Raw genomic sequence first — 26,724 nt, 5'->3', positions numbered from 1 at the left:
TTTTCCCTGCCCTACTTACTGAGGATGGTGTAGAGAAAGAGCCTTTCCTCTCTGCCTTTTGTTCCCTCTCCTGCTCTGAATTCTTTCTCTCCAAGCAAGACAGGGTGGGCTCTGAGATTTCATCACCCTCCTTGGAAGAGAGCTGTTCGGCTGTCTCAGAATGATTCCTGGCCAGTGAAGCCGTAGTCAGCATAATGCCTCCTCTAGAGACAGACTTAAGCACGTGGGTGCCTGGTCCACCCTTTAAATCTAAATCTCAAGAATGTAGCCCTTTCCTCACGTTGAATCCAGGCTGGCTTTAACAAGCTTGTGTCCGAGAGGACTTCATATCCTCATTTCCTCCTTTCTGTGCTCTTGAGGAAAAAGAACATCTTCTAGAATAATGTTTTTACAAGTCTGGTCCCCCCAAAGGCCGGATGCATCAAGGTTCACTGTTTTCCCAGTATTTCTTTCAGTTCAGTAAACCCGGTGGCAGGAGCTCTGCTAAGACCTCTGTCGGTACTTCTCCAACCCCTTCAGCATGAAAAGCTGATTTTCTTAGCCTTCTATGAAGGGACATGCTAATGCAGTATTAAAGAGTATTCCCCCATTTCCCATCCAGTTCTGTCCCCTTATTTCCATACCTGTTTCCCAGCTCCAGGCAGATAGAAATTCTGGAGCTGTCAGTTTTATAGTTGTAGTAGACACTGTGCTAACACAGTAGAAAGGTGGGTTGGATACCACCTCCAGTCTTAATGAGTTACCAGTCAATTAGGAGAGAGACAGCTAATTAAAATACAAGTCAACCCACTTCAGGGCTGCCATACCCATTATAGTGAAATAGTTCATTCTGTGCAAAGAATAGGACAACTTCATAGAGGAAGTGCTATTTAGACTAACCTTTAAAGAATGAGAATTCTCTGTACAAGTGTAAAAAGTGTCAAAAGGACATTTTAGGCAGAAAATGTTTGCTGAAGGCAGAGAAAAGATGCAGTGTTTTATGCATGTACATGTGTGCATAAGACTGGGACATAAAGATTCAAGGCAGCAGGAGAGGGACAGTAATGTTTCAAGTAATAAATGCTGTAGTATTCAAAGATTATTTTAGTCTAGGAAAGGTTCTTGTCTTAGCCTTATTTGGGTCTTTGGCCAAACAGCCATGCAAATTTAGTGGATGGTGAATAAATATTTATGAAGCATAATTTAATTGAACTATTCAAACTAGGTGGGTTTTTTTTTTAAGATTTTTTTATTTATTTGAGAGAGAGAGAATGAGAGAGAGCACATGAGAGGGGGGAGGGTCAGAGGGAGAAGCAGATTCCCTGCCGAGCAGGGAGCCCGATGCGGGACTCGATCCAGGGACTCCAGGATCATGACCTGAGCCAAAGGCAGTCGCTTAACCAACTGAGCCACCTAGGCGCCCTCAAACTAGGTTTTTTAATGTGGTTAAGATTCAGGTCAAGAAGAGGAAGATGGAGATTTTAAGTAAAGGTACCGTTTAGATGTCCTTTTGATGTTGTAAATTACAGCTTTGTGTCCCTGAAGTCAGCAGATAATTATTGAATTCCTACTATGTGTCCAGGGATGGGCTAGGATCTGGGAATACAGTTACATAAAAACAATACAGGTCATACCCAGTGGAAACCTGTTCATTTCTCCTTCATACTTGGATCCAGATCTTTCAGGTTCCTTTTCTTCCAGCTTCCCTGAATACAAAGCAAAGGTGGAACCAATCCCTAGATGAAAGTAGACATCCAGCCGATCTCCCCATTCAGATGGCCTCTAACACTAAGGGGCACTTTGTGTACGGGAACATCTGAAACATTAGCAGGCCTTCGAGTTTTCACACAATTAAGATGATCAGGCCAGTTGGGTGCCTGGGTGGCTGGGACAGTTAAGCTCCAACTCTTGATCTCAGCTCGGGTCTTGATCTCAGGGTCATGAGTTTAAGCCGCATGTTGAGCTCCTACTTTAAAAAAAAAAAAGGTTATTTAAAAAAAAAAAAAATCAAGCCAAGTAGCTTAAGTTTTCCTGTTCTTCAAAGAAAAGTACTTTTTCTAACCTATTTTTTTCTGAATTATGTTCTTAAATGTACAGTTTATCAGCCATGTAGACACTATAAAAAAGGAGCATCAGGAGTCGCTGTCAAATGCTTGGGCATGTTAGAATTGCATACCTGGAAAAAACTATTGAATTGCTTGGCAACTCTACACCGCAGCTCTGCAGATTGGGTTTTTTCCACCCTGTAACCATTACGTAATTCGGACAGATTGCAAATTACCTCTCTGCATTTATTCCCTCCCTTCCAGAGGTTTGATCTTGCCCAAGTTTTAACACTCATCAGCTTTTATGACCAAATTATTTGACAGTAAGAAGCATGTACATAGGAAACTCATGCCAACACGATTTCCTGCAGTTTCTCTTCTCCATAAGAAGATTGTTCTCCACTTTGATTTCTTCTAGATTACTTTGTATGACAATTCACAGAAGAACTTGAGGAAACTGAATAAGGAGCCACATTCTAATGAAAATGTGTATGTCAACTCTAAAATTATATGTAATTGTGTTTAAATCTGATGTTTAAAAGAAACTCCTTTCCTGCCTTTTTTTTTTAATTTCTTTTTTTTTTTTTAATTTCCCCTGTGGTCGTATAATTGAATCCCTGAAGTAAATACTCATGCATTCCTCACACTGTTTAGATTTCTCGTAATACTAGAATCGTGCTTAGAAAAGCAACGTGTTGTGGGATACCCTTGTGAAATATAAAGAAAACAATTCATTATAGAAGAATATTCTCTCATGTCTCACCATCTGCATGCATGTTAAATGGTGGTTCTTCTAGAAGTGTTGGGGGCTTCTTTTGATACCACCCCTACCCCTCTGGGCTTTCTCTGGCCCCCGGCTCTCTTCTCTGGGAGCTGGGGGGAAGGGAATGCTCTACTTTTGGCAAGTAGAGGGTGTTACTGGCTTTGGGGAGGGCTGGTGGACTGCACTTGAGGGGGGGCAGTGGTAAGGAGCTGTCACCTGTAAGCCTTGGAGAACAGGTGAAGTAACGTAGATCTAAGAAGAGCCCCCAGTCCCAGAGACAGTGACCTCAGCCACAAAAAGAGCAACTGTAGAGAGTGGTCCATTGCGTAGAAGTGGACTGTGGGTTTGTTCTGGTCAATTCATACCACTGCATCTTCCACTATACAAAAAGCTGCTTCGTCAGCTATGAGACCGAGAGTTCACATAGTGGCCTAGCATGAATTGTTGGTAGAGTGATACGGGCAGTGGTTCCGTAGATATTCCATGAGAAATTGGGAGGAATGCCTAGGCTTTAGGTCTCTCGCCAGTAATCTCATTTTCCCTTAAAATAGATATGTCCTAAAAATTGGAGCTTAAAAATGGTGTACTTCAGGGGCACCTGGGTGGCTCAGTTGGTTAAGCTTCCGACTCGTGATTTCAGTTCAGGTAATGATCTCAGGATCATGGGATCGAGTCCCCACATTGGGTTCTGTGCTCAGCAGGGAGTCTGCTTGAGATTCTCTCCCTCTGCCCCCCCCCACTCACGTGCTCACATTCTCTCTGTCTCTCAAAAAATCTTTTTAAAAAATGGCATACTTGAGGCATTTTTTTTTATAAAGACACTTGTGCCCAGAAATAAGCATTGGCTCTCCACTATCTACCAAATTAAGTTGCTTCTCTTCTTGTCTTTTAAAGCTTTGAGCAGTTGCTACAACCAGTCTTTCCAGCATCTACCCCCATGGCCCCCTGCCCTTACCCTACATTTGCCCTAAATCATCTTTCACCAAATGTCCTAATTCCCTCTTAGCTTGGAATGCCTTCTTAGCGGGCCATCTCCAATGCCACCTTCCTCCTTTTCTTCCAGACATGAGCTCTCCCTGTTTTCAGTGTTCAGAGTTCTACAAAGTCTTAAGGTCATTGAGTGCTTAAAACCTCAACATTAGATGTTATTAAGCTCCTTGAGGAGCAGAAATGACCATGCAAGTTGAACTTGACTTAATCTGTTTGAGAATATTGATTACTCTTCCTTGGCTTTTTCTCAGGCAACGTTTTGAACTAATGCCTTTAGATTTACATGTCTCTGCCATATCCTTGAGCACTTCTAGTTTTGTGTGTTTGCAGGTTTTCCTATTTCTCTGATCTCTCAAAACTAAGTTACTTCTTTAAGTAAAATCCAAGTCCTCAATAAGTATTGTTGGTTTATTGGCTTTTCATTGATTAATAAAGGGACATCCCTGTATGTCACCTACAGACAGGCATTTCTTTAGCATAACCAAAAAATAAGAAACAAAATCCATTTTTTTCAGGATCCGGCCACCTCCTCAAGCTTTTCGTAATTAAAATCTTCCCTTTTTACCTAGTCATGTAATTTCAACACTTTAAAAAAAAATTGTCCACCAAAGTAGAGGAGGTAACACAAAACAGTGTGAAAACACCAAGTGCACATTTGGAGAGACTTTGTCCCCTGAGGTCACAGCTTTATAGAAGTTTGTTTTGATGACCCTAATAAGAAAACTGACTCCTTCAGAATGGGCTTCATAGGTACCTCTCTAACTTGTTTCATTTGTAAGAAAGGCGTTTTGTGCTTCCTTTTCTCCTCTGTCTGGAATGCCAAATTCTAACTTTGGTTCTATTCCGGGAGTCAAGCCATTGGGACATCTCGCTGCCAGTTTCAGTATCAGACTCTCTGGAAGCCAGTGACCTTTTGTCCTGTACCCCATGCTTGCCTATGCTCCCCGTGCTTCTACTTCCTTCATTCCTGATGCCGGGGCAGAAGCCACATCTCTCGGTACGAAGCTGGATGGGTCAGACAGCTTGTTGTGGTAAAATTTGAGCCCATTACCCTAAAGGAAGTCCCTGGGGTTAGAAGCTAGAAGTGAAACCAGGCTGCCAGCACTGGTTTGTCAATTAGCAGATGAAAAGAAGTTTGTTTGTTTTCTAAGATTGATTTATTTTAGAGAGGGAGCGCACACATGGGCGTGTGCGAGATGGAGAGAGCAGAGGCAGGGGAGAGGAAGAGGATCCTCAGACTCCACGCCGAGCACAGAGCCCATCACTGGGCTCGAACTCATGACCCTGAGATCATGACCTGAGCCGAAATCAGGAGTCGGATGCTTAACAGACTGAGCCACCCAGGGGCCTCTAAAGAGAAGTATTTCAGACCAACAAGATAATTCTTCACCTCCCACTTCTTTTAATTGGCTGAATCTTTTTCTGTATCAACAGGCATATTTGAAGTTTCGTATTTTTTCCTAAAAGCATTAAAATATAAGATGACAAGTTATAGGGTAATTGCCATTTAGTTGGGGGGAAAAAAAAACCCAACTAGAAATAGTCCACTTATATTTCAGTGTCTTTATATTCTTGTTTTCAACTGAGAGTTACAAAAGTTTCTACAAAAATTTTCCAAATATCACTGGTAAGATATCAGCTCTCTTCTGTGTATTGTAGATTTCTATCCATTATAATCTCTAATTATTGCTCTAAAATTTACCTTTTGTCTAAAAATACTGATACCTAAATCTTAAGGGCTATTTCATATGTAGATTTTTGCCACACTGACATTCCTTTTGAAAAATATTCTTTATTCTTCCACGATTTTTTGGAAGCACTTTTAAATCAACTCAGTACACTAATCTTAATATCTGATCAGTTTTTTCTTAATGACATATCTTACTTTTAACACTGCTCTGCAATTTTCTTAGTAAAAAATCCAATTTAAAGTTAACATTACCTTTTTAAAAGTATTCATGCATATGGGGTGCCTAAGGGGTTCAGTCGATTAAGCGTTTCACTCTTGGTTTCGGCTCAGGTCATGAGATGGAGCCCTGTGTTAGGCTCTGCGCTCAGCGGGAAGTCGGCTTGAGACTCTCTCTCCCCCTCTCCCTCTTTAATAAAAATAAAAATGAAAAGTATTCTTGCTTCTTAAAGGCAGGTTATAAGCACAGAATGTTAGTGCCTTTAACTGCAATTTGCTGCAGTCTTACAAAATTTTAATTTTTTATTTTTTTATTGAAATTCTACAATATTAGTTTCAGGCATACAACATAGTGATCAACAGTTATATACATTATGAAATGATCACCATGGTAAGTATAGTTCATTTGTTGCCCATACAAATATTACTGATGATATTTCTTGTGCTGCACTTGTTATTTCTATTACTTATTTCATAATTGGAAGTTGTAAGATGCTTTGAAAGGTTTTGTATCCTCTGAATTGGTAAACACCTGAGTGTACATATCAGATGAGACCCGAAACCACATAGTTTGGCAAGGCCTTATAATATATCCGCTGATGCTCTTAAAAATCTGTCTGCCTGAACAGTGAATGCTGGTACATTTCTTTCTCTGTAAAGGAAGAGATGAAAATGTCCTTTGACAGCTTACTCTGTATGTGGAGAAGGGAAAGGATGGGGTGCTTTTCAGCACGCTGCACAATTCATATAAGCCTGCTCTATCTATGTCTGCGGGGGTTGAAATCTTCCTGCTGGTTATTACTCCTTGTCCTCCTTATGAAATCAGTTTGAAAGTTACTTGTCTTTGGGATTTGTTTAAAATATGAATAGGAAGTTTGACATAACTCTAAACAGTGGGAAGGAGCAGGAAGCTCAGTTGAGAACCGTGGGAATTCCAGGGCACAAGCTCAGTCGAAGCTAGATTTCTGCGCTCTGGATCTTTATTTTTGTGTGTGTGACTCGGGGCAGGTGAAAGAGACAGTGTCCTAAGTTCACTCTAACGACGTTAAATAATACCGTGGTAACTGAAGCTATCAAACTGCTGTTCGTGCCAGGAATATGGGAGATGCCTATAAAAACAAAAACAGAGGGTCCCTGGGTGGCTCAGTCAGTTAAGCGACTGCCTTCGGCTCAGGTCATGATCCCAGGGTTCTGGGATCGAGTCCCACATCGGGCTCCCTGCTCTGCGGGGAGCCTGCTTCTCCCTCTCCCACTCCCCTTGCTTGTGTTCCCTCTCTCGCTGTGTCTCTCTGTCAAATAAATAAATAAAATCTTTAAAAAAAAAAAAAAAGAGCTACTACTAACTTCATCGTATTTTTGTTGGACTAGGAAGATGCAGCTGAACTTGAGGATTTTGAATTCCTTTAAGATGTTAATGTTTCAGAGCATTATTTCACAGTTGCCATTAAGCTCTTCAAGCCTTGTGTTTGTGTAGGTAGGGAGATTTCTGCTGATGTCCTGGAAATCTGTGACCCTGTATTCTGCAGCCTCACTTCCCTTGTTAAGAAGCCCTGATTTCCCAAAGGGGAAAAGAATACTGCGTTCAACTGGAGGAGAGAGCTTTAGTTACAGACATGGTTCTGCAGTCATACCAGAAAAAGGAATGACAGGGCTAAATGCAAAAATAGAGCTGGAATGATCCTGATTATTCTGTAAAAACAATATTCCAGTAGGAAGGATCTTTATTAATTCAAATGTTGAAGGTGACAGAACACAGAGTTCTGTTGCTGAGTGTGTAAATGTCAGCAGCTCAAGGAGAAATGCATGGAAGGGCTGTAATCCAGAAGGGGCGTGTGTGCCCCCGGGAGTAGTACTCCGGACACAGCTGTGTCCCTAGTGTCTCTTCCAGCAACTACAACAAGAGATGATGACGGCTAGAAGTAAGCACGCTGGCCAAAGTCTCAGTCATATGAGAATGAAGCATTATTGTCTCCTGATTAGCAGAAATATCAAGTATCCCTTAAAAGAGAAGTTGGTGGCAGAGAATTAGAGAATCATCTAATTTTAGAGTTTAGAGATGTATCCAAACCTGACGTTTTGCAGATAGGAATACTGCTGTCTTAGAAAAGTATGATGACCTGTCACAGTCCGTTCGGGATGATTAAGGCTTAGATCCAAGGACCAAAAGTTCATTTCTCTATCCTCCTCTGCCCACTTCCTGGTCCTGTTTGGTACGAGCTTGAGAGAAGAAGCTTTTTCACAAATCATTTACCTGTAAAGAAAGATACAATTGTGTGGATGTGTCCGGCAAATTACGGTTGTCATTCTTCTGACCCTTCATCAATACCACCTAAGATGGTAGAAAGTTGTAATTGAATCCAGTGATACAGACATTTCTGTGTAATAGTTCCTTGGCCTGTGAGAACATCAGATGGGCAATTTGAGTAGCTCTCTGTGGCAAAACCCAATATAGCTTAATGTCTTCTCCACAGATGATGTCACATTTCTGGGAAAGTGCTAGGAGATTTTGCATTCTGACAATAATAATATATATGTATTATATACATTACATAAATATGTAAAACTAAATTCTTACACATGTATATATACTGAAATTTGAAATCATGACACAGGAACAGACAAATGAACTATCTCCCCAGCCCAGGATTGTCCTGTGAAGAGGAAATGTATAGCTGGTTCTCCACCCCGACCTCAGTCTGAAAGGTTCATATGTTCTCTTGCAGTTTATTTTGTGACTTCTTACGAAATTATAATCTAGAAAAATTTCTAAACTTTGAATTTTCAGTTGTAATTTCCTAGAAGCAGCATATGAACATATGAGCATATTTAGGAAATTGAAGTTCAGGTCAGAGTATAAATTCCACTTCTGTTATTTTTATTAGCTGGATGACTTTCTGAACTTTGTTCCCAATCTGTAAAATAGGGTGGTGGTGATGAAAGTATCCTGGTGAGGTTCCGAATGTTAAAAATAGACATGAAAGCTTTAACAGATTTTACATAAACATGGGTATTTTCATTTCTTACTTCTTGGCATAATCTATAAATTAATATTTCCTTTTTTGTTATCTGGACATTTCCCTTTAAAAATGTCAGTTTATCCTGATATTAATGTAATGTCAAATCCTGGAATCTGGTAGAAATGAGATTTTCTTCTCATGTTTTTCATGATTCCATAGACTAAAATCCTATATCCTTGAATCTTTTGAGTATAAGAATTCATTTTTTTAATTCTGCCTTCATACAGTGCCTCACCTAGTCATTTTGGATCCTGTCCCCAAACTTTTTAGCTCCATTATGTCACTTCTGATGTATAACAACTGCAGCCATTCTTATAGCTGTAGGTACAGGCATAGCATGGCACTCTACAAAAAATATTTTCCTTTTTTCTATTTCCTGATCATTTTCAAAACTTGTTGACCTTCATGACTGCAGAATACCTTGAGTTCATGGGCTCAGAGCGTGGCCCATCATAATCTTGTTAATAAGCACAACATCCTACAATTTGGATTGCTCTTACCAGAGTGTATTATATTTAGCCTTTTGAGGCTTATCTTTCACCTTTCTGCAAACTTAGTTTCCAGGGTGGTTCTTAGTTTAGATTGCTTGTTAATTTTTACCCTATCAGTTCTTAAAATATATAACAACTCTTCCTGTACTCTTGTTTGGGACTTTGGTAACATTAGAATTTTACTATCAACCAGCCTTTGTTGGGACTCAACTGCTACAACCTGTAAACCTTGATTTGTTGACCAGATATTAAAGGACACCCTATGCCAGGTACTGTATTAAAGGCTTCTATACAGAAGGAAGCTAGACAGATGAAGTGTAAACGCTCTTAAAATTTACATTGCAGTGAGGGGAAGAGAAACCACAGACCAATATAAGAATTAATAAAATAGACGTAAAACAGGATGACGTGATGGAGAGTCACTTCAGATAAAGTCAGATGGTACTAGAGCATAGAGAAATTGACACTGCAAGAGAGACTGAGGGTAGTTGGAGCCATGACTTCAGTGAGAAGGTGAGAGGAGATGTGATGTAGAGCACAGCTGGAGGGTTCACCTTTGATAGATACTGGAATACAACAGCCTTATTCAAGTTATGCCGTGGTTATAGTTTCCTGCCCCAACAGGAACTCTTGACCATGTTCTTAGTAGCAACAATTAACTTTAAAGTATTCTTTTCATGATGTCTCTTGGGCGCTAGAGATTTGGGAACTGGAAGTTGAAAATATACAGACATACCCAGGGGCAGTCACAACTAATCTTAAGCATAGTTCCCAAAGTCAATAAGCTATTTCTTTAAAATTTTCAGGGGTTCCTTTGACTCTAGAAAATATGACCTATGATAGAATACCTTAAGTGATCATGTAGTGTACCATTTACTGGAGATGCTAATATGATCTACTCTTTCTACGTTGCCTATTGGATAAAAATGACTCTGCTTGTTTGCTCATGTGGTTCTGAAAGCATAGAGGTGGGAAAAGCTGACGGTATACAGAGAGTAAACTGTGCCATTGGCAATCTAATAAAAAAATTTTTTTTTTACTTTAGTGCACAAGCTTTTAGACCCTCAAAAATAGGAAAATGTTCCCAATATATTTTTTAAACTTAAAAGAATCATAAACAGGACAGAAGCACACAAAGTTGCAGTCAGTCTCATGAGTATAGGTGCAAAAATCATGAAGCATCTGTGAATCTAAACCAGCACTGTAAGAAAAACTTAGTAAACATCCCCACTTGGGACTTAAACCAGGAATGCAAAGGTGATTCGACTTTAGGAAATCCGGAATGTGATTGATCAGTTAGTAGATCAAAGGAGAAAACATTTTTATTGTCTTCATGGTTGCTGAAAAGGCAGGTATCGCTGTTGGTAAAACTCAGAAGAAAAATTGCCACAATATCAGAAATCAGTGGCCAATAACAGACTTAAAGGAAGAACAGGAGATAGTCTCGCTAAAGAAAAAAAGTATATATATAAGCATATATACATACATAAAAATATATTACAAAAAAGTATCATTTTATGTATTATTTGTCTCTAGGAAACTGAAGAGAAACAACTTTATTAGAACTCATGAGTTAGGCCTGCCTTCGGCTCAGGTCATGATCCCGGGGTCCTGGGATCGAGCCCTGCATCGGGCTCCCTGCTCAGCGGGAAGCCTGCTTCTCCCTCTCCCACTCCCCCTGCTTGTGTTCCCTCTCTTGCTGTGTCTCTCTCTGTCAAATAAATTAAATCTTAAAAAAAAAACAAAAAACTCATGAGTTAGAAAATGAATGTTTAAAAACCAAATAGCCTAGATAAAATGGATAAACACCTAGAAAGACATAACTACTGAAACTTAAAATAGAAATTCTTAATAGACCTATAAATAGGAGATGGAATTAGTAATTTTTAAAGAATCCCAGAAAGAAAAGCCAGAGCCCAGATGATTTCAATTGTGAATTCTACCAAGTGTCTAAAAAAAAAAAAAAAAAATTAACACCAGTCCTTCTCAAATCCTTTCAAAACATGAGAGGAAGAAGCACTTTCCAACTTATTCTGTGAGGGCCAGTATCAACCCAACCAAAGATACTACAGACCAATATCTCTTATGAATAGCACAATTTCTCAAAGTACTAGCAAAATGAATCTGGCAACATATAAAGAGGATTATGTGCCATGATCAAATGAGATTAATGCAAGTTGGATCAAATGGGATTAAAGAAACCAATGTAAAACATCATTTAATAGAATAAAGGACAAAAGCCATGTGATAATCTTAACAGATGCCGAAAAAGCATTTGACAAAATTCAACACCCTTTTATTTTAAAAAATACTAAAGGAACTAGAAGGGAACTTCCTCAATCTGATAATGCTATCTGTGAGAAACTTGGAGCTAACATTATACTTAGTGGTGAAGAGCTGGATGCTTCCCCCCCTAAGACCAGACAAGGATGTTCACTGTCAGCACTTTTTTCAGCATTGTACTAAAGGTTTAAGCCATGGCAATTGGGCAAGAAAAATAAGCATTCAGTTTAGAAAGAATTTTCCCTGTTTATGTGTCATGATCTTGTATGTGAAAAAAATTCCTAAGCACCAATAAGAAACTATTATAACTGAAAAATGAGTTAAGCAAGGTTGCAGGGTATACAAGATCAATACCCAAAAATCAGTTGTATTTCTGTATATTAACAATGAACAATCCAAATACAGAATCAAGAATACAAGTCCATTTACAATAGCATTTAAAAAAAATAAAAATTTAAAAGTGGAAGGCTTTATATACTGAAAACTAGAAAACATCATTGAAAGAAATTAAGTAGAAAGACATCCATGTTCATGGATTGGAAGACTAACTATTGTTAAGATGGCAGTATTTTCCAAATCTCTAGATTCAGTCCAATCCCTATCAAAATCTTAGCTGCCTTTTTACAGAAATTGAGCTGATCCTAAAACTAATATGGAAATGCAAGGCAACTAGAATACCTGTTTGGAAAGGAAAAGCAAAGTTGGAGGACTTCTGCTTTTGATTTCAAAACTGACTACAAAGCTACAGTAACCAAGACTATTACTGCATAACGATAGGTATATAAGTAGAATTGAGAGCCCAAAAATAGACCCATACATTGAGAACTAATTGATTTTCAACAAGAGTGCTAAGACAATTGAATGGAAGGTAATAGTCTTTTCAACAAATGGTGCCAGGACAACTGGATAGTTGCATGCAAAATTACGAAATTAGACCCACCATTACACCTATATATTTAAGAAATAATTCAAAATGTATCACTGACCTAAATGTATGAACTATAACTTTAATATAACTTTCAGAAGAAAATGTAGGTGTAAATCATGATGATCTTGGATTAAGCAGGGGTTTGTTAGAAATGGCAAAAGCCCAAGTGCCAAAAAAAAAAATTGTGCTGCTTCAAAAGCAAGAATGCGTATTGCGTGCGTGGGCGGCTCCGTTGGTTAGGCATCCAGCTCCTGATTTCAGCTTGGGTCTTGATCTCAGGGCTGTGGGATTGAGTCCCAGGTAGGGCTCTGTGCTCCGTGAGGAGTCGGCTTGGGATTCTCTCTCTACCTGCCCTACCCCCCGCTTGCACACTCTCTCTCTCTCATAATATTTAAAAAAAAAAGCAAAACCACATGTGCTTCAAAGGACACTATCAAGGAAGCAAAAAGACCATCCACAGAACAGGAGGAAGTATGTGCAAATTAGATACCTGATAAGAGACTTGTCCCTAAAATGTAGAAAAAACTTTCACCAATTAAAGGAAAAATAACTCACTTTAAAAATGGGCAAAGCATTTGCATAAACATTTCTCCAAAGAAGATCTATAAATGGCCAAAAACATATGAAGAAGATGTTTAACATTCTTGGTCTTCAGGGAAATCAAATCAAAATTCACACTGACTAGGGTGACGAGAATCAAGAAGACAATTAGGATGGGTGAAGGTGTGGAGAAACCGGAACCCTCATACATTTCTGGTGGGAATGTAAAACAGAAAGCAGTTTGGCAGTTCCTCAAATGTTAAACATAGAGGTGTACCATATCCCAAGAGAACTGAAAACTTAAGTCCACGCAAAATCTTGCACACGAGAGGTCATAGTAGCATTGCTCATAACAGGCCCAAAGTGAAAACCCAAACTTTCATTAGCTGATGAGTAAATCAATAAAATGTGGTATATGCACACAATAGAATATTATTAACCCGTAGAAAGGAATACAAAGTTCTGATGCACACCACAACATGGATGAACCTTGAAAAGATTTTGCTAAGTTAAACCAGACACAAAGGCCACATAATTTATGATTCATTTATATGAAATGTCCAGAATAGGCAGATCCATAAAAACAGAAAATAGATCAGCAGTTGGTTACCAGGGTCGGGGGGAGGGGGTAGGGAGAGAGTGGCTGCTAATAGGTATGAAGTTTATTTTGGTGATAATGAAAACCTTCTGGAATTAGATAGTAGTGATGGATGCACGATTCTGTGAATACCTTCAACGCCACAGAATTGTATACAGTTGACCCTTGAACAACATGGGTTTGAACTGCACGTTTCCATTTATAGATTTTTTTTAAAGATAAGTACAGTACAGTGTCATAAATGTAGTTTAGTGATTTTTTTAACATTTTCTCTAGCTTGCTTTATTGTAAGAAAACAGTATTTGGATAGAATACATATAAACATACAAAACATGTTGACTGTTACTGGTAAGGCTTTTGGTAAGGCTTCTAGTCAACAGGAGGCTATTAGTAGTTTAGTTTTTTTGGAAGTCAGAAGTTACATGCAGATTTTCAACTGTGTGGGAGGGTCAGCACCCCTAGCACCCATGTTATTCAAGAGTCAACTGTACTTTAAAAAGTTGAACTTTGATATGTGAGTTATATCTCAATAGAGCTGTTATTTAGTAAATGACTAATTTTTTAAAGAAAATCTGTTTTCTATATGCCATGAATGCCAAATATAAAAATAGAAAGAATGCATGATAAAATTTAAGACAATTAAGTTTTGATTAAGAAGGGAAATTATTCTACAGTTAATACTATATATTAGAGTATTTGATGAACAGAGTATGAACATAACCACTGACACAGACCAAAGTAAATTTAAGTCTAGAAAGAGACCTAAATGCATGTATTAGGAAAGCAATATATAGTAAAGCTAATGCTTTTCCTCAGTGGGAAAAATACAGATTATTCATGGAATGATGACGTTCAATGCCTAGCTGACTTTAACAGTTGGCATTTGCCAATGAAAATAGCAAAAAATAATCCTGGCAAGCTTAAGCAGAGACACATTTACAGGAAGAATATTTGGTAGCTCAGTCAAGTCAATAGGAAATGAAGCCAGAAGCTGGGAACAGAGCCCCCCTTGTGCCGCTGGCCTAGGATGCCACTGTGCTGTTGTCACAGGACTCTCGATCCCACCAGTGCCACCATGACTAAATTCTAATAGTCCCTGTGTTTGTCTGTCATTATTAAGACTGAGATCCAGGCAGAGCCCAGAACACAGGCCTGCGTCTTCACTGCTGGGGATGGGGAAAAGGATGTCTGCTCACCATCAGTGCTGTGCTGGGAGGCAAGGCACTGTAGCATCAACCCAGACAGGAAGTTGCCCAAATGTTGGCATGCCAAAAATGACAGATTCCCACTAACATTTGGAGTAACTAAAATTAGAGCCATCCTTTATGTCATGGACCAAAATAAATTCTACATGAATTCAGAATGTAAATGTGAATCGAGACCATAAAATACTTGAAGAAAATATATGTGAATATTTATCTAATCTGGGTTTGGGAAAGTTGCTTAGCCTGATATACAAATCGGACACCCATTAAAAATGTCAGTAGAGACCATTAATGACCCAGAAGGGAATCAATCTGTTAGAGTAAAAAAAAAAAGAATGGTATATACCAGGACATTAACAATGGTTCTCTCTAGGTGAACTAGAAATGGTTTTTCCTTTTTTCCTCCCTATTTCAAGTTTGCTTTTCTTTCCAAAAGCTGTTACTACTTTTTAAATTTGGGAAGTGAGTGAATTGGTTGGTTACTTTGTAAGAATACATAGGTATCTGGATCTTATATAAGTACATTTATGCTAAACACTACAGAAGTAAGAATAACTCTTCAAAAAGTGGGTAACGAGACAGTTATGTTTAGACAACCCCATCTCTTGTAAAAATACTGTTCAAATGGCTCTTGGAATTTGCTCCATGTGGGGGCACTTCAAAAGGAAGACCTGAATAATTGAATTATGACTGTAAGAATGCCCCCCCAAGATCATGATGTTTCTCTTACCTCCTCCAGTGTTTTTTGTCTTATTTTGTTTTTAAGAGAGCCCATCTGCTTGAGTAGGAATATACTAGTTTGTGCTCAGGGTATTGGTGTCTAAGGGGAAAACCTCACAGATGCAAAGATTCTGGAGGTGATATTTACTGCGGTCTATCGTTCATTGCTTTATCCTCTTACCTACGAACCATGAGCTGCCTCACCATTTCCTGTTGAGGCAGCCCTTAGATCCCTGGCACCGTGTTTGATCTTGGATTCCTATCTCAGTAAAGGATGCTCAGTATCTATGGCCTAAGAGGTGAGTTGGCTTCTTCCAATGTAAAGGTGAATCTCCCAAATGGAATAAAGAGCTTCTCACAGAAACCTTGATATCAGAGGATGAGGGGAGCCTTTCATGTCCCAGAAAGGCCATCATTAGCACATTATAGAAACAGACCAAGAGATCTGGAGAAGGAAAGAGAACACAGAAATGGCATCTTGTTCTCATTCTTGCTGCTCAATTGCTTTTCCTCCTTGTAAAAGAAAAATAATCATTCTGGCTTTGAATGTCTTTTCTAAATGCCTGTAGCCTTAACTGTTAAAAAGATACGAATCAGTAAACATCTCGCTGGGATTTTCTAGTGGAAATTGTCATGATGTAAGAGTTCTTCATAAAATAAATAAGAAACACTAATCCTTTTTTCTAGAACCATTTCCTCGAGGGACTCATTGAACATTTCTGTTATTTTGATTCCTCAGTCATAAACAGCATGACTCTCAACTTCTGTAAGTTTCAGAGTCTCCATGTCTTCATCCTTCATGTTAATATAGGACCCCATTGCTCTGACCTGGAATTAAATTGGTATACAATGTTTTTGGCATTAGATGGTTTAGTTATCCAGTTTCACCTAAGTCATTTTGCAAGGTGGATATAAAACAGCTTGAGCACATTTGTATTTTCATGCATATTTTTTTGAGCTACACATTTCATGAGAAGTTTTGCGGTTTTCTTGTGTTTAAACTTTATTTTTCTTTTACATCTATATATTTTGATGACTTGGAGCAGGTAGCATCTAGACGGAAGTAAAAAATGTTTCTTTTTTTCTGATGAAAGCTAAGAAGAGTTATTCTTACCCTGATTCCCTTGGTGTTAATGTATTTCTGCTCACTGTTCGTGGAATGTGGGGATGCTCCGGAGAACACAGCCTCAGTACCGCAGTGACTAGGAATGGGGAGAGTGGCCGGAGCTGCCCGGAGGCCTGGTCCCTTCCCCTCCGGCTCCCAGCCTGAGTGAATGAGGGAGGAGAGAGGAGCACACAGCTGGGGGCTTCTTCCCTGCCTCGAAGTCCTCAGTCACGCCTGGCTACAGTCAGACTTACCTCAGCATTTTTCTCCTCTCTTTCCAGGAGCTGCCTATTGCCAGTTCATGGACATGCTCTTTCCAGGCTGCATTAGTTTGAAGAAAGTAAAATTTCAAGCAAAGTTGGAGCATGAGTATATTCACAATTTTAAACTTCTGCAAGCATCATTTAAGCGAATGAATGTTGATAAGGTAGGAAACTAACTTACACCTCCGTAAAATGCAAGGTCTTTCCTTAAAATTGTTTTTGTGCCAAAATGCAAAAAATCCAAAGATGTATCAATGATATATATCTTGATATTGTCAAAGTAGTCTGGAGTCTGTGCCTAGCATAAAGTATCAACCCTCACTTCCCATATTTGTAGGAGGCTTTCATTTAAGGAAATCTCTCAAACTGACAGCTAAAGGACTATCGCTAAAGTCCACTCAGTCTCTGCATGCTTCCTGTTATGCAAATACACATATAATCCATAGTCATTATCTAGGATATATTTCTTAGAGGGAATAGCTTTGGGAAGAAAGGAATTTTGAATAAGGGGAAGAGAAAAAAACGAGAAAAACAGGAAACTTTTCTTGGCATCCATAGTAGCAGTAACTAGGCCATGGAAATGAAAAACGTGAATACTGTTAGGTTAAAGGAAAAGAGAAAAGTTTGCTAAACTGTACATATTTTTAAAGTAATTAATATCTTCCTAAATCAAAGCATTCTTACCAAATGTTAAAATCTTTGCTTCTTGTTTTCTCAGAATTTTTATTTCAAGAGACCTACCTCTAACAGCTCAACCTTTTAGAGTCTTTTCAACTTTGCCCTTTGCTGTGGTTAATTTCCAATTAGCTCCTTCCGTATGTATTGGAAACCAGAGCTACATAGGTTCTCCTTACTAATTAACAGTATCACTTCTCTATACATTTTTGTATCCTTTCTCTATACATGCTTCTAGATCAAAAAGTAAAACACCCACTCATAGGTTTATTTCTCTATACATGCTTCTAGATCAAAAAGAAAAACACTCATAAGTAGCTATGTAACAAATTAGGGAGCTCTATATTTCTGTGGAAGCATATACAGAGAGAGTGGATGAGCCACTGTTAAGAATGTTGAATATAAAATTCTGGTGCAGGGAGATTGGCCTTCATCACCTTTCTTGGCCTCTCTAGCTTAATATGCTCTGATTTCACCCAAGGGTCCTTGGAGAGGCAATGGTCCCTGTGCATGCTTGGCAGAGAGTAACACAGGTGGGAAGTGTCTGTGTGCAGATTTGCTTGCCACCCCAGATTTTGAACTTATGCCCCCAGAACTTCCATTTTGATAGGGAGTGTGAAATTAAGTCAACAGAAGTAAGCACCTACTTGGAACAGTTAAGGCAGTACCATCATCTAAAACTGGTTCTAAATGTTAACATTTGGCAGAAAACAAAATTTGGTACCATGTTAATTAAAGGGCCTTATTCCCTAAGAAGGCACTTAAAAATCAGTATCCGCATAAACAAAAGTTATAAATCAGAAAACATGAAAATATTTGGCACAATAAAAAGTCAACTATTAAGTGCATGTGTGGAAGGAATTCTTCGGTGTGGGCAGACTTCACTAAGTCTGGGAGGAGAGCGAGATCCGCATCCAAGTCTCCCTGACTGGAAGAGTCTTCACGAAAAATGTGGTCCCCTCCCAAAGTTTCTCTTTATTTTGCTCCATACTTGAGTTCTTTTCAGTTTTAGCTTCATCAAAAACATTTTTGAAAAATACATTGCTAATGATTTTGTTTAATGGCTGGCCTAAAATGCTTCAGTTGTTTTTTTCCTTCAAGTGGTTGTTGATACTTAAGGTCTTTCTCTGTTTTTAAGTAGTCTTGATGATCCATTTTAGGATATCAGTGGTATCCGGCTCCTGAGGTGGCAAAAGCCTTGCTGAAAATTTAATTTATAAATGGCTTCCGTTCATATTATTACACAGTGAAGTTGTGTGCTTTGAATGCTAGGTTTGTGTCTGAATTGTATACCAGTGATCAGACTCACTCCCCAGCTTTGTAGCTCTCATGGCTTACATTCAGCTAGCATTCCCACTCAAAAATTAGGAAGCCAGAACCTGGTAATGGCACAATTTGCATAACTAAGTCCTTTTTTTCCCATTTTCCTTCAAAAATAACTGCCCACTGAAGTAAAGCTAATCAGTCACCCCACATTCCTTCCCGTCATGATTCTGAAAGTTCCTCTAAAGGGAATATCTATTGGCTGTCTAGGTTGCCGTAGAAAGAGTTAACCCATGAAAAGCCGAGCTCTGTCTCAGAAGTTGAGGTGAATATAGTGCAGAATGCCTTCAGGGACTCCCTTAAGCAGCCCCCATTTCTGTCCCTCTCCTCTCCCATGGCACGTTAGCGGTGCTCCTGTGTAGCTGATCTCATGACCCTGAGATCAGGACCGGAGCCAAAATCAAGAGTCGGCAGCCTAACGGACTGAGCCCCCCCACCCCCACCCCCCAGGCGCCCTGCAGGCCGTTGTTCTTAATGCTTGTCTCTCTGTAGTGTGTAAATACAAAACAACAACAACAAACAGGAAAGTTTCTTCTGCTTCATACGAACCATTAGATAAGTGTACGTTCGCATCAATCTGAGTCTCATTCACACTGTCTGGTAGCTATAATCCTTACAGGAGTTCAGTCCAGCACCACTGGAGAAAGGTTAGAAAGAAAGAGGGAAAATCCATCAATCTTGAAAGAGCACCACATCCCAGGCCCATTTTTTTTTTTATTCTTATGTTAATCCCCTACATTACATCATTAGTTTTAGATGTAGTGTTCCATGATTCGTTGTTTGTGCATAACACCCAGTGCTCCATGCAGAATGTGCCCTCCTCAATACCCACCACCAGGCTAACCCATCCTCCCACCCCCCTCCCCTCTAGAACCCCCACTTTTGCAAGGAGATGCTTGAGTAGTTAAATCCATTATGAAGAGGATCAGCCCCTCTTGACAGCTAAGGGTATTCCTTGTTTCGTCTCATTTGTTCAGAAGTATGAAATAATTCAGAAGAACCACCTACAGCATTTTAGTTTAACTTTTCTTTAATATGATGGGGGGAGAAAGGTGACTTTTAGAACATAGCTGGCCAAGAAGCTGTGGGGCGACCAGTAGTCCGTAATCGTGGACGTGTAGGAAATAGTTACAGGGAACCCTTTGGTTGTGTTAAGTACACACAGGGTCATGACTCACGGTGATTTTATATTGCAGGTGATCCCAGTGGAGAAGCTGGTGAAAGGGCGTTTCCAGGACAACCTGGATTTCATTCAGTGGTTTAAGAAATTCTATGATGCTAACTACGATGGGAAGGAATATGACCCTGTGGAAGCACGGCAAGGGCAAGATGCAATTCCTCCCCCCGACCCAGGCGAACAGATCTTCAACCTGCCGAAAAAGTCTCACCATGCAAACTCCCCCACCGCAGGTATGGGAACAGTGAAAGCTGCAGTTGCTTTCCTTCGGGGCAATGGCTCTAGTTGATCTGTGCTATCCTGTGTTGGGTTGATTCTTCCCAGGAGCCAGTCTCTTTATGCCTCTGGATGATTTTTATTGTTGTCTATTTGACCATCTTATCTTCCCAGCATGCCTTATCTATAGTAAGTCTAATGATCATGATTTAAACTACTAAAAAGGCAGAGTTACTCACTTTTTATCATTCAAGCTGTGTGTTAAGGTCATACTCCAGGGATCGATTTCATTTTCTTGGTATGTTTTTCTGAAAAATACCAAGTCTGTTTAGATTTCAACTGAAATATTTTTACTGCTTAATTGCTGGCGGTACAAATCAGGGTATGAACCAATTTATGCTTTTAAATATGAATAATCTATAATCTTTCAAAAGAAAGTTATGAAATATGCATCCTATCTCCTATATGGTCTGTGCCAATTTTTGTGTGATAATATTCAGCAAGACCTCATTTTATCCAACTTGGTCCAAAAGTGAAGTCATTGGGGATGAATACCTAGAACTTCAAAATCTTTTAAACCTTTGTGGATCGAACCTTTCAAAGATATAAACGTCCTTCCATAAAAAATAGACTTTATCAAGCAGGAGTGTGTTCTTGTACAGTTGTGGTCATTATTACACAAGTTGGGGTACTGGACAGTTAAATGATGAAATGCTCAGAAGCTCTTGTTCCATCGTAAAAACCAGTGCTCATGCTTGTTAAATCAGTCACATTAATTTGGTAAATAATACAAATTCCTTATTTATGCCCCACCTCCAATGAGAATGGATAAGAGGTGGCTAGAAGAATACTAATACTGAACAACACAGGCATGTTGTAGAGGCTAGAGGGGTCCATCTGTGGGGCTTCCAGATATCCATGTCATTGTGGCTAGAAGTGAGCCCTCTGGGAAGGGGAGAGACTGGCTTGAAGAACTCTAACACTGAGTGGGCAGAAAAGGAAGGGTTTGCACAAGAGCAGGGAAGATGCCAGAAAGATTAAAGGAAATGAGGGAATGACACGTCAAGGAAGCAGAAGGTAGGGAACAGAATGGCCAACTGAGACATTTCTCAATCTGTGGAGGAGTCAAGTAAAACGAGGACTGGAAGAGCCCATTGGATTTCTCAACTTAGGGTCATTCAGTGGAATGATGGGACCCAGAGTGGGTGGAGGAATTGGAGGAAGGAGATAAGGATAGCATAAAAATCCAACTTTGAAACCACAGATTGAATGAGTTTATATAAAATAACCTAAGCTAAGCACAGATCTCTGGAAATACGTACATTTAAGGAGCAAGAGGAAAAAGAGGAAGCTGAGAAAAAAGACATGAACATCAGGGGAAAAAAGTAGGAAAACTGAGCATCAGAGAATGAACAGTAGGAAATCTCTAGAAAGAGGGATCACCAGCAGTGCCGAATATTAATTGTGGAGAGATCAAATAGGATGAAGGCCAGAAAGAGGCCAAAGATACCGGGCTCCCAGGAGGTAAGGAATAATCCTTGAGAGAACGGGTCTGTTAAGATGCTGAGTGCATAAACCTAGATTCCAGAGACTGGACGAGGGCATGACCTCACAAATGGTAAAGTCATGCAGTAAGAGTACATTCCACCTTCACCAAATTCATTAGGGGAGAAGTTGAGGAAAAACGTTGAGTTGTGGGGAAAAGCTGACCGCCTCAAGAAGTGAGATTGGAAGGAGCATGGTATTGTCCTCGATCGGTTTTCGTCTGCTTTTAGGACAAGGCACAATGGGCAAGTTTGTAAGATGAGAGAAACGTCCATGGAGAAGAAAGAGTTGATGGTTGGAAAAAGGAGGGGAAATTTGTGGAGTAGGACCCTTAAGCTGGAGGGAGAAAATGAGGTCAAGGGTGTTGATACAAACTTAAAGAGGAAGGGGAATTTTATTTTTATTTTCAGTTTAACAAGTGCTAGAGAGAGGTTGGGTAGAAAGCCACAAGGAGTTTTAGGGAACAAAAATTTACGGCAGTTCAAATTGGCCTTCAAGTTTGTCAGAAACTTTGATCAGTGCAGTAGATGGGGATAAAGAAGAAGAGTGGTGTGTTTTGTCCAGCGTGGGGGACTTGGTGGGCAGATGGAGGAGGAGGACATGGGCAGGAGGGGAGACTCAGGGCACCTGGCATTTCTCATCTTAGGGTCTTCTTCTAGAGCTCTTAATGATGTACAGATTCATCTTAAAACTCAGCTGCCACTTTTTTTCCCCCCCAAGTTTTTTTAGTAGTGAAATCGGACAGGCCTCAGAAGTTTTTCTTCCACAGTCACAGTGTGTCCTTGGATTGGCACCACTGCTCCTGCTCCCCCAAGACCACTGTTCGTGGTGCTGCCTTGGCCTTGTTTTCTAGCAGGTCCCCCATTGGTCTGTCACGGAAGCCACAGAGAAACGCATGCTATTTTGATAGAATGTCCATGAACCTGAAACAAATATATTTCTTCCAGAGCCTAACCTCTCAGGTGACACAGCTCAGGAAACACATTGAAGTCAACAGGTAATAAATAGGATTTTTCGTGTTCCAGAAGGTAGTAGTTCTTAAGACTCATGTTCCTAATACCTTGACCATGTGCACCGCATTGGTCTTAATCAGGGAGAAAGGATTATTTTCGAAAGTCAGGCCAGTCATACTCTTTTTAATGAAATAGGTTCTGTCTCTTGGACATTGTGGGACGGAAAAACTATACTGTGGAAAAAATTATAGCAAGGTATACATCACATATAGAACACTGTTTTAAAAGCTATAATAGGTGAAAGGCTCCTATAAATACAGTAAGACCTCATTTTTCTTGAGGTCATGTATCCAGCTCTTGGGAATACAGCCAAGAAAATGTAAACCAAAATGTCTTCCAAGAGTCAGAATAGGTGTTGTAAAATCTATAATATAAAATGTATAACAAACATGGGGATATGGTGTCTCATCACATAACTTATTAGGGCAAGGACTACACTGACAGCAATAGAAAGTATAAGCATCAGTAAAGGAGGAGCCAAAAAACTTCAGAAAGCTTACTAAACAGCCCAGCAGCCTGAATGCTTTATCATAGAATCAAATAGCTCCATGCCTCTCCATATCCCTCAGAATTGGTGGGACACCAGCATGTACTAACTGATAAACTCAGAGTTCCCTTCTAATTCTTAAGATTCTGTTTATAATCATCTCCCCCATGAACGACTGACAGTCTCTAAAGTGAAACCCCATTCAGCGCCATCTTCTTTATATACAAGTCCGATTTTGTCCACCCAAAATGGAAGGCAACATGCTTGATGCTGAGGTGTGAGGGTCAGCTCTCTGGGAATTCTCAGATCTAGATCACAGTTAACGGACAGTGATGCCGTGTCAGTAACATTCAGTAATTTCTGTCCCGTCTCTAAGCCTTGTCACTTCTCAACCATCTGCATTAGTGGAAATAAGCACTGGCTGGTATAATCGAAAGCAGGAGATCATCTTTATTTTTTCGTTTCGCTTTGGGATACTTGATGGATTTTGCAGTGGATCTTTCTCCCCAGGTATTTCCTTAGGCTGATATTAAAAGTAACTTGCATGTCCTGACTATAATACATTAAGAGCAGTAAGGAGAAGCTCCAGAGCATCTTGTGGTAAAGGGCCCATATTAGAGTGGAAATATGATCATGGAATGGATCCTCCACATGTTGATAATTAAGTACGGTCTAAATTGACCAAAAAAAAAAAGTTTTTTCATCATACAGACTACTTCTATAGCCATGCTCCGTGGGTTGTTTGCTTTTGTATGAAATAGATGCACTCCACATACTCGGTGCCTTCTGCTGTTGTGAGAACATGCTAGGTTTTTCTGCCATTTCAGTAGAGACACAAAATATCCTTCTGCAGCTTCAGAGAAGCCGTAGAGCCCGTTGGTGTCTGTGTGTACTTGGGTGACTTACCTGCACTGCAGTAAGCTTTCGCAAAAGCGGAGGCTACCCCATGAGGGTGAATGGCTGCCTGACAAGTTGTTCTATCTACATTTTGAAGAATTGCATCTTGAATTGCTTTTGATCTACCAACGAGAAGCCTGTGTTAAAATATACATTTTCATAATGATAGAGCTCTGTTAAGTGCATATATCATTGTGAGTCATGTTTATAAGTTTATTGCAGTGAGCCTTATCTGCAACTCAAGATAGCCGGCGGGGGGAGGGGGGGGGAGGGGTTCATTTGTTAAGTATGAGCACTTACTAAACTTAAAAGGAAATTTGAAGTTGCAGTTCCTATAGCAACCACAGCTTAGACACATTGCAAATTCACATATATTAATGTATTTAAATCAAATTCTCATATACAAATACAGTGTGATGCATTTAGAGTTGCTGTGGAAATTGAGTCTGTGCTTTCTCTTTTCTTCAGGGACTTGAGTGTTCCAGCCTTAAAATGAGATCAATAGAAATATTAGATGGTTTCAGAAAGGAAGCAGCCTGAAAAGTATAATAGAATAAAGGATTTGAACAATCATACTTAAATCCCTCAATGTAGATGTAAATAAATCCTAACGGTATTTTTCCAGAACTATGAATATGTAAATACTCTCAGTTGTCTTTAATTTGGGTTCTCTAAGGCTGTTCATAGGTTTATTTGTTGACTACCTGTGATCTAAGTAAACATTGCCTGTCACCTTCTTTGGGAAAGAAGAGTTACTTTTACTTTCCCAAGAAGTTTGTTCTGTTTTGTGTTTTTAGGAGAGGCAGTGAAATGTAGCACGTTATAGTGATTTCGTCCTTGTTCTGATCTTGATTTTATGGCCCAAAATATGGTATCTCTTAGTACCACATGCACTTGAAAAGAATATGTATTCTGCAGTTTTGGGTTGTAGAGTGTTTTAGAACTATCAGTTAGATCAAGGTAGTAGATAATGTTACTCAGATCCTCTATGTTTTTACTGATTTTTGTTTTTGTCTAGTTCTAACAATTGCTGTGAAGAAGGTGTTACATTGATTGTGGAATTGTCTTTTCTCCCTTCAGTTCTCTCAATTTTTGTCTCCCGTATGTAGGGCTCTGTTATTAGGTGCATACATATTTATGATTAAGTCATTCCAGTGAGTTGACCGTTATATTTTATGAGGTGTCCCTCTTGATCTTTGTTAAAACTCTTAGTCTTGAAGTCTATTTTATCTGATACTAAACAGCCACTCTACCTTTCTTACGCTTACTGTTTGCATGGTATATCTTTCCCCATGATGTTAAATCTCTGCCTGTCTTTGACTTTATATTTGAAGTGTGCCTCTTATTTAGCTTATAATTGGGTCTTGCAGTTTTATTCATCCTCATAATCTCTGGACATTGCAATATCCAGTCCATTACAATTTAATGTAATTATTGATTTGGCTGCATTTAAGTCTACCATATTATCATTTGTTTTCTGCTTGTCCCCTCCACTTTTTCTTTTTTTTTTTTTTAAGATTCTTATTTATTTATTTGAGAGAGAGCATGAGAGGGGAGAGGGTCAGAGGGAGAAGCAGACTCCCCGCTGAGCAGGAGGCCGATACGGGACTCCATCCCAGGACTCCAGGATCATGACCTGAGCTTAAGGCAGTCACTTAATCAACTGAGCCAATGGGATGCTAAAAAGCAACCAGCAGCTAGTGGACATTATTGAGAAAGTGAAACCTGAGATCCGGCTACTGATTGAGAAATGCAATATGGTCAAAATGTGGGTACAGCTCCTGATTCCCAGGATAGAAGATGGGAACAACTTTGGGGTCTCCATTCAGGAGTTGCAGAACTAAGAACTGTTGAGAGTGAAGCTGCATCTTATCTGGACCAGATTTCTAGATATTATATTACAAGAGCCAAATTGGTTTCTAAAATAGCTAAATATCCCCATGTGGAGGACTGTCGCCGCCCTGTGACAGAGATTGATGAGAAAGAATATATCAGCCTTCGGCTCATCATATCAGACCTAAGGAATCAATATGTCACTCTACATGACATGATCCTGAAAAATATCGAGAAGATCAAACGGCCCCGGAGCAGCCGTTTTTTCTTTTTCTTTTTCTTTTTTTTTTTTTTTTTAAGATTTTTATTTATTTATTTGAGAGAGCGCATGAGAGGGGAGAGGGTCAGAGGAAGAAGCAGACTCCCCGCTGAGCAGGGAGGCCGATACGGGACTCGATCCCAGGATTCCAGGATCATGACCTGAGCTTAAGGCAGTCACTTAATCAACTGAGCCACCCAGGTGCCCCCCTCTGTTTTTTGTTTCTCTTCCCCCTGCCCTTTTTTAAAGTAGGCTCCACACCCAGCATGGAGCCCAACACAGGCCTTGAACTCACGACCCCAAGATTAAGACCTGAGCTGAGATCAAGAATCGGATGCTTAACCGACTGAGCCACCCAGCCGCCCCTGTTTCTCTTTTCCTGTTGTCTTCTGGGTTTTCTTATGATTATTTTTTTTCCAGTTTTATTGTGAAATAATTAACATATATCACTGTATGATTTTAAGGA

The 26,724-nt window shown here is 39.6% G+C and overlaps 1 protein-coding gene, 1 long non-coding RNA gene and 1 pseudogene across 5 annotated transcripts in view; 2 read left to right on the top strand and 1 right to left on the bottom strand.

Moving 5' to 3' along the window:
• The window catches only part of MAPRE2 (microtubule associated protein RP/EB family member 2), a 153,474-nt gene that overhangs the window by 98,659 nt on the left and 28,091 nt on the right, over nucleotides 1-26,724 (top strand). For all 4 annotated transcript variants that reach the window (XM_034995929.1, XM_034995928.1, XM_034995930.1 and 1 more), the window contains 2 exons: nucleotides 16,852-16,997; nucleotides 20,028-20,241. In XM_034995929.1, coding sequence (XP_034851820.1) covers nucleotides 16,852-16,997; nucleotides 20,028-20,241 — 360 coding nt within the window. The remainder of the gene's footprint in view (nucleotides 1-16,851; nucleotides 16,998-20,027; nucleotides 20,242-26,724) is intronic.
• On the bottom strand, nucleotides 1,908-21,133 carry LOC118004547. The gene is made up of 4 exons (XR_004677613.1): nucleotides 20,464-21,133; nucleotides 19,381-19,468; nucleotides 7,752-7,934; nucleotides 1,908-1,945 (listed from the first exon to the last, which is right to left on the bottom strand). It is a non-coding gene; the product is annotated as an uncharacterized LOC118004547 (long non-coding RNA).
• Nucleotides 22,681-26,282, top strand: LOC118004705 (annotated as a pseudogene).

Source organism: Mirounga leonina, unplaced genomic scaffold, assembly GCF_011800145.1.
Source record: "Mirounga leonina isolate KUSES-001 unplaced genomic scaffold, KU_Mleo_1.0 Mir_93, whole genome shotgun sequence".
Classification (NCBI taxonomy): domain Eukaryota; kingdom Metazoa; phylum Chordata; class Mammalia; order Carnivora; family Phocidae; genus Mirounga; species Mirounga leonina.
The sequence above is the reverse complement of the archived record's forward strand: the minus strand, read 5'-3'. Positions and strand labels throughout refer to the sequence as shown.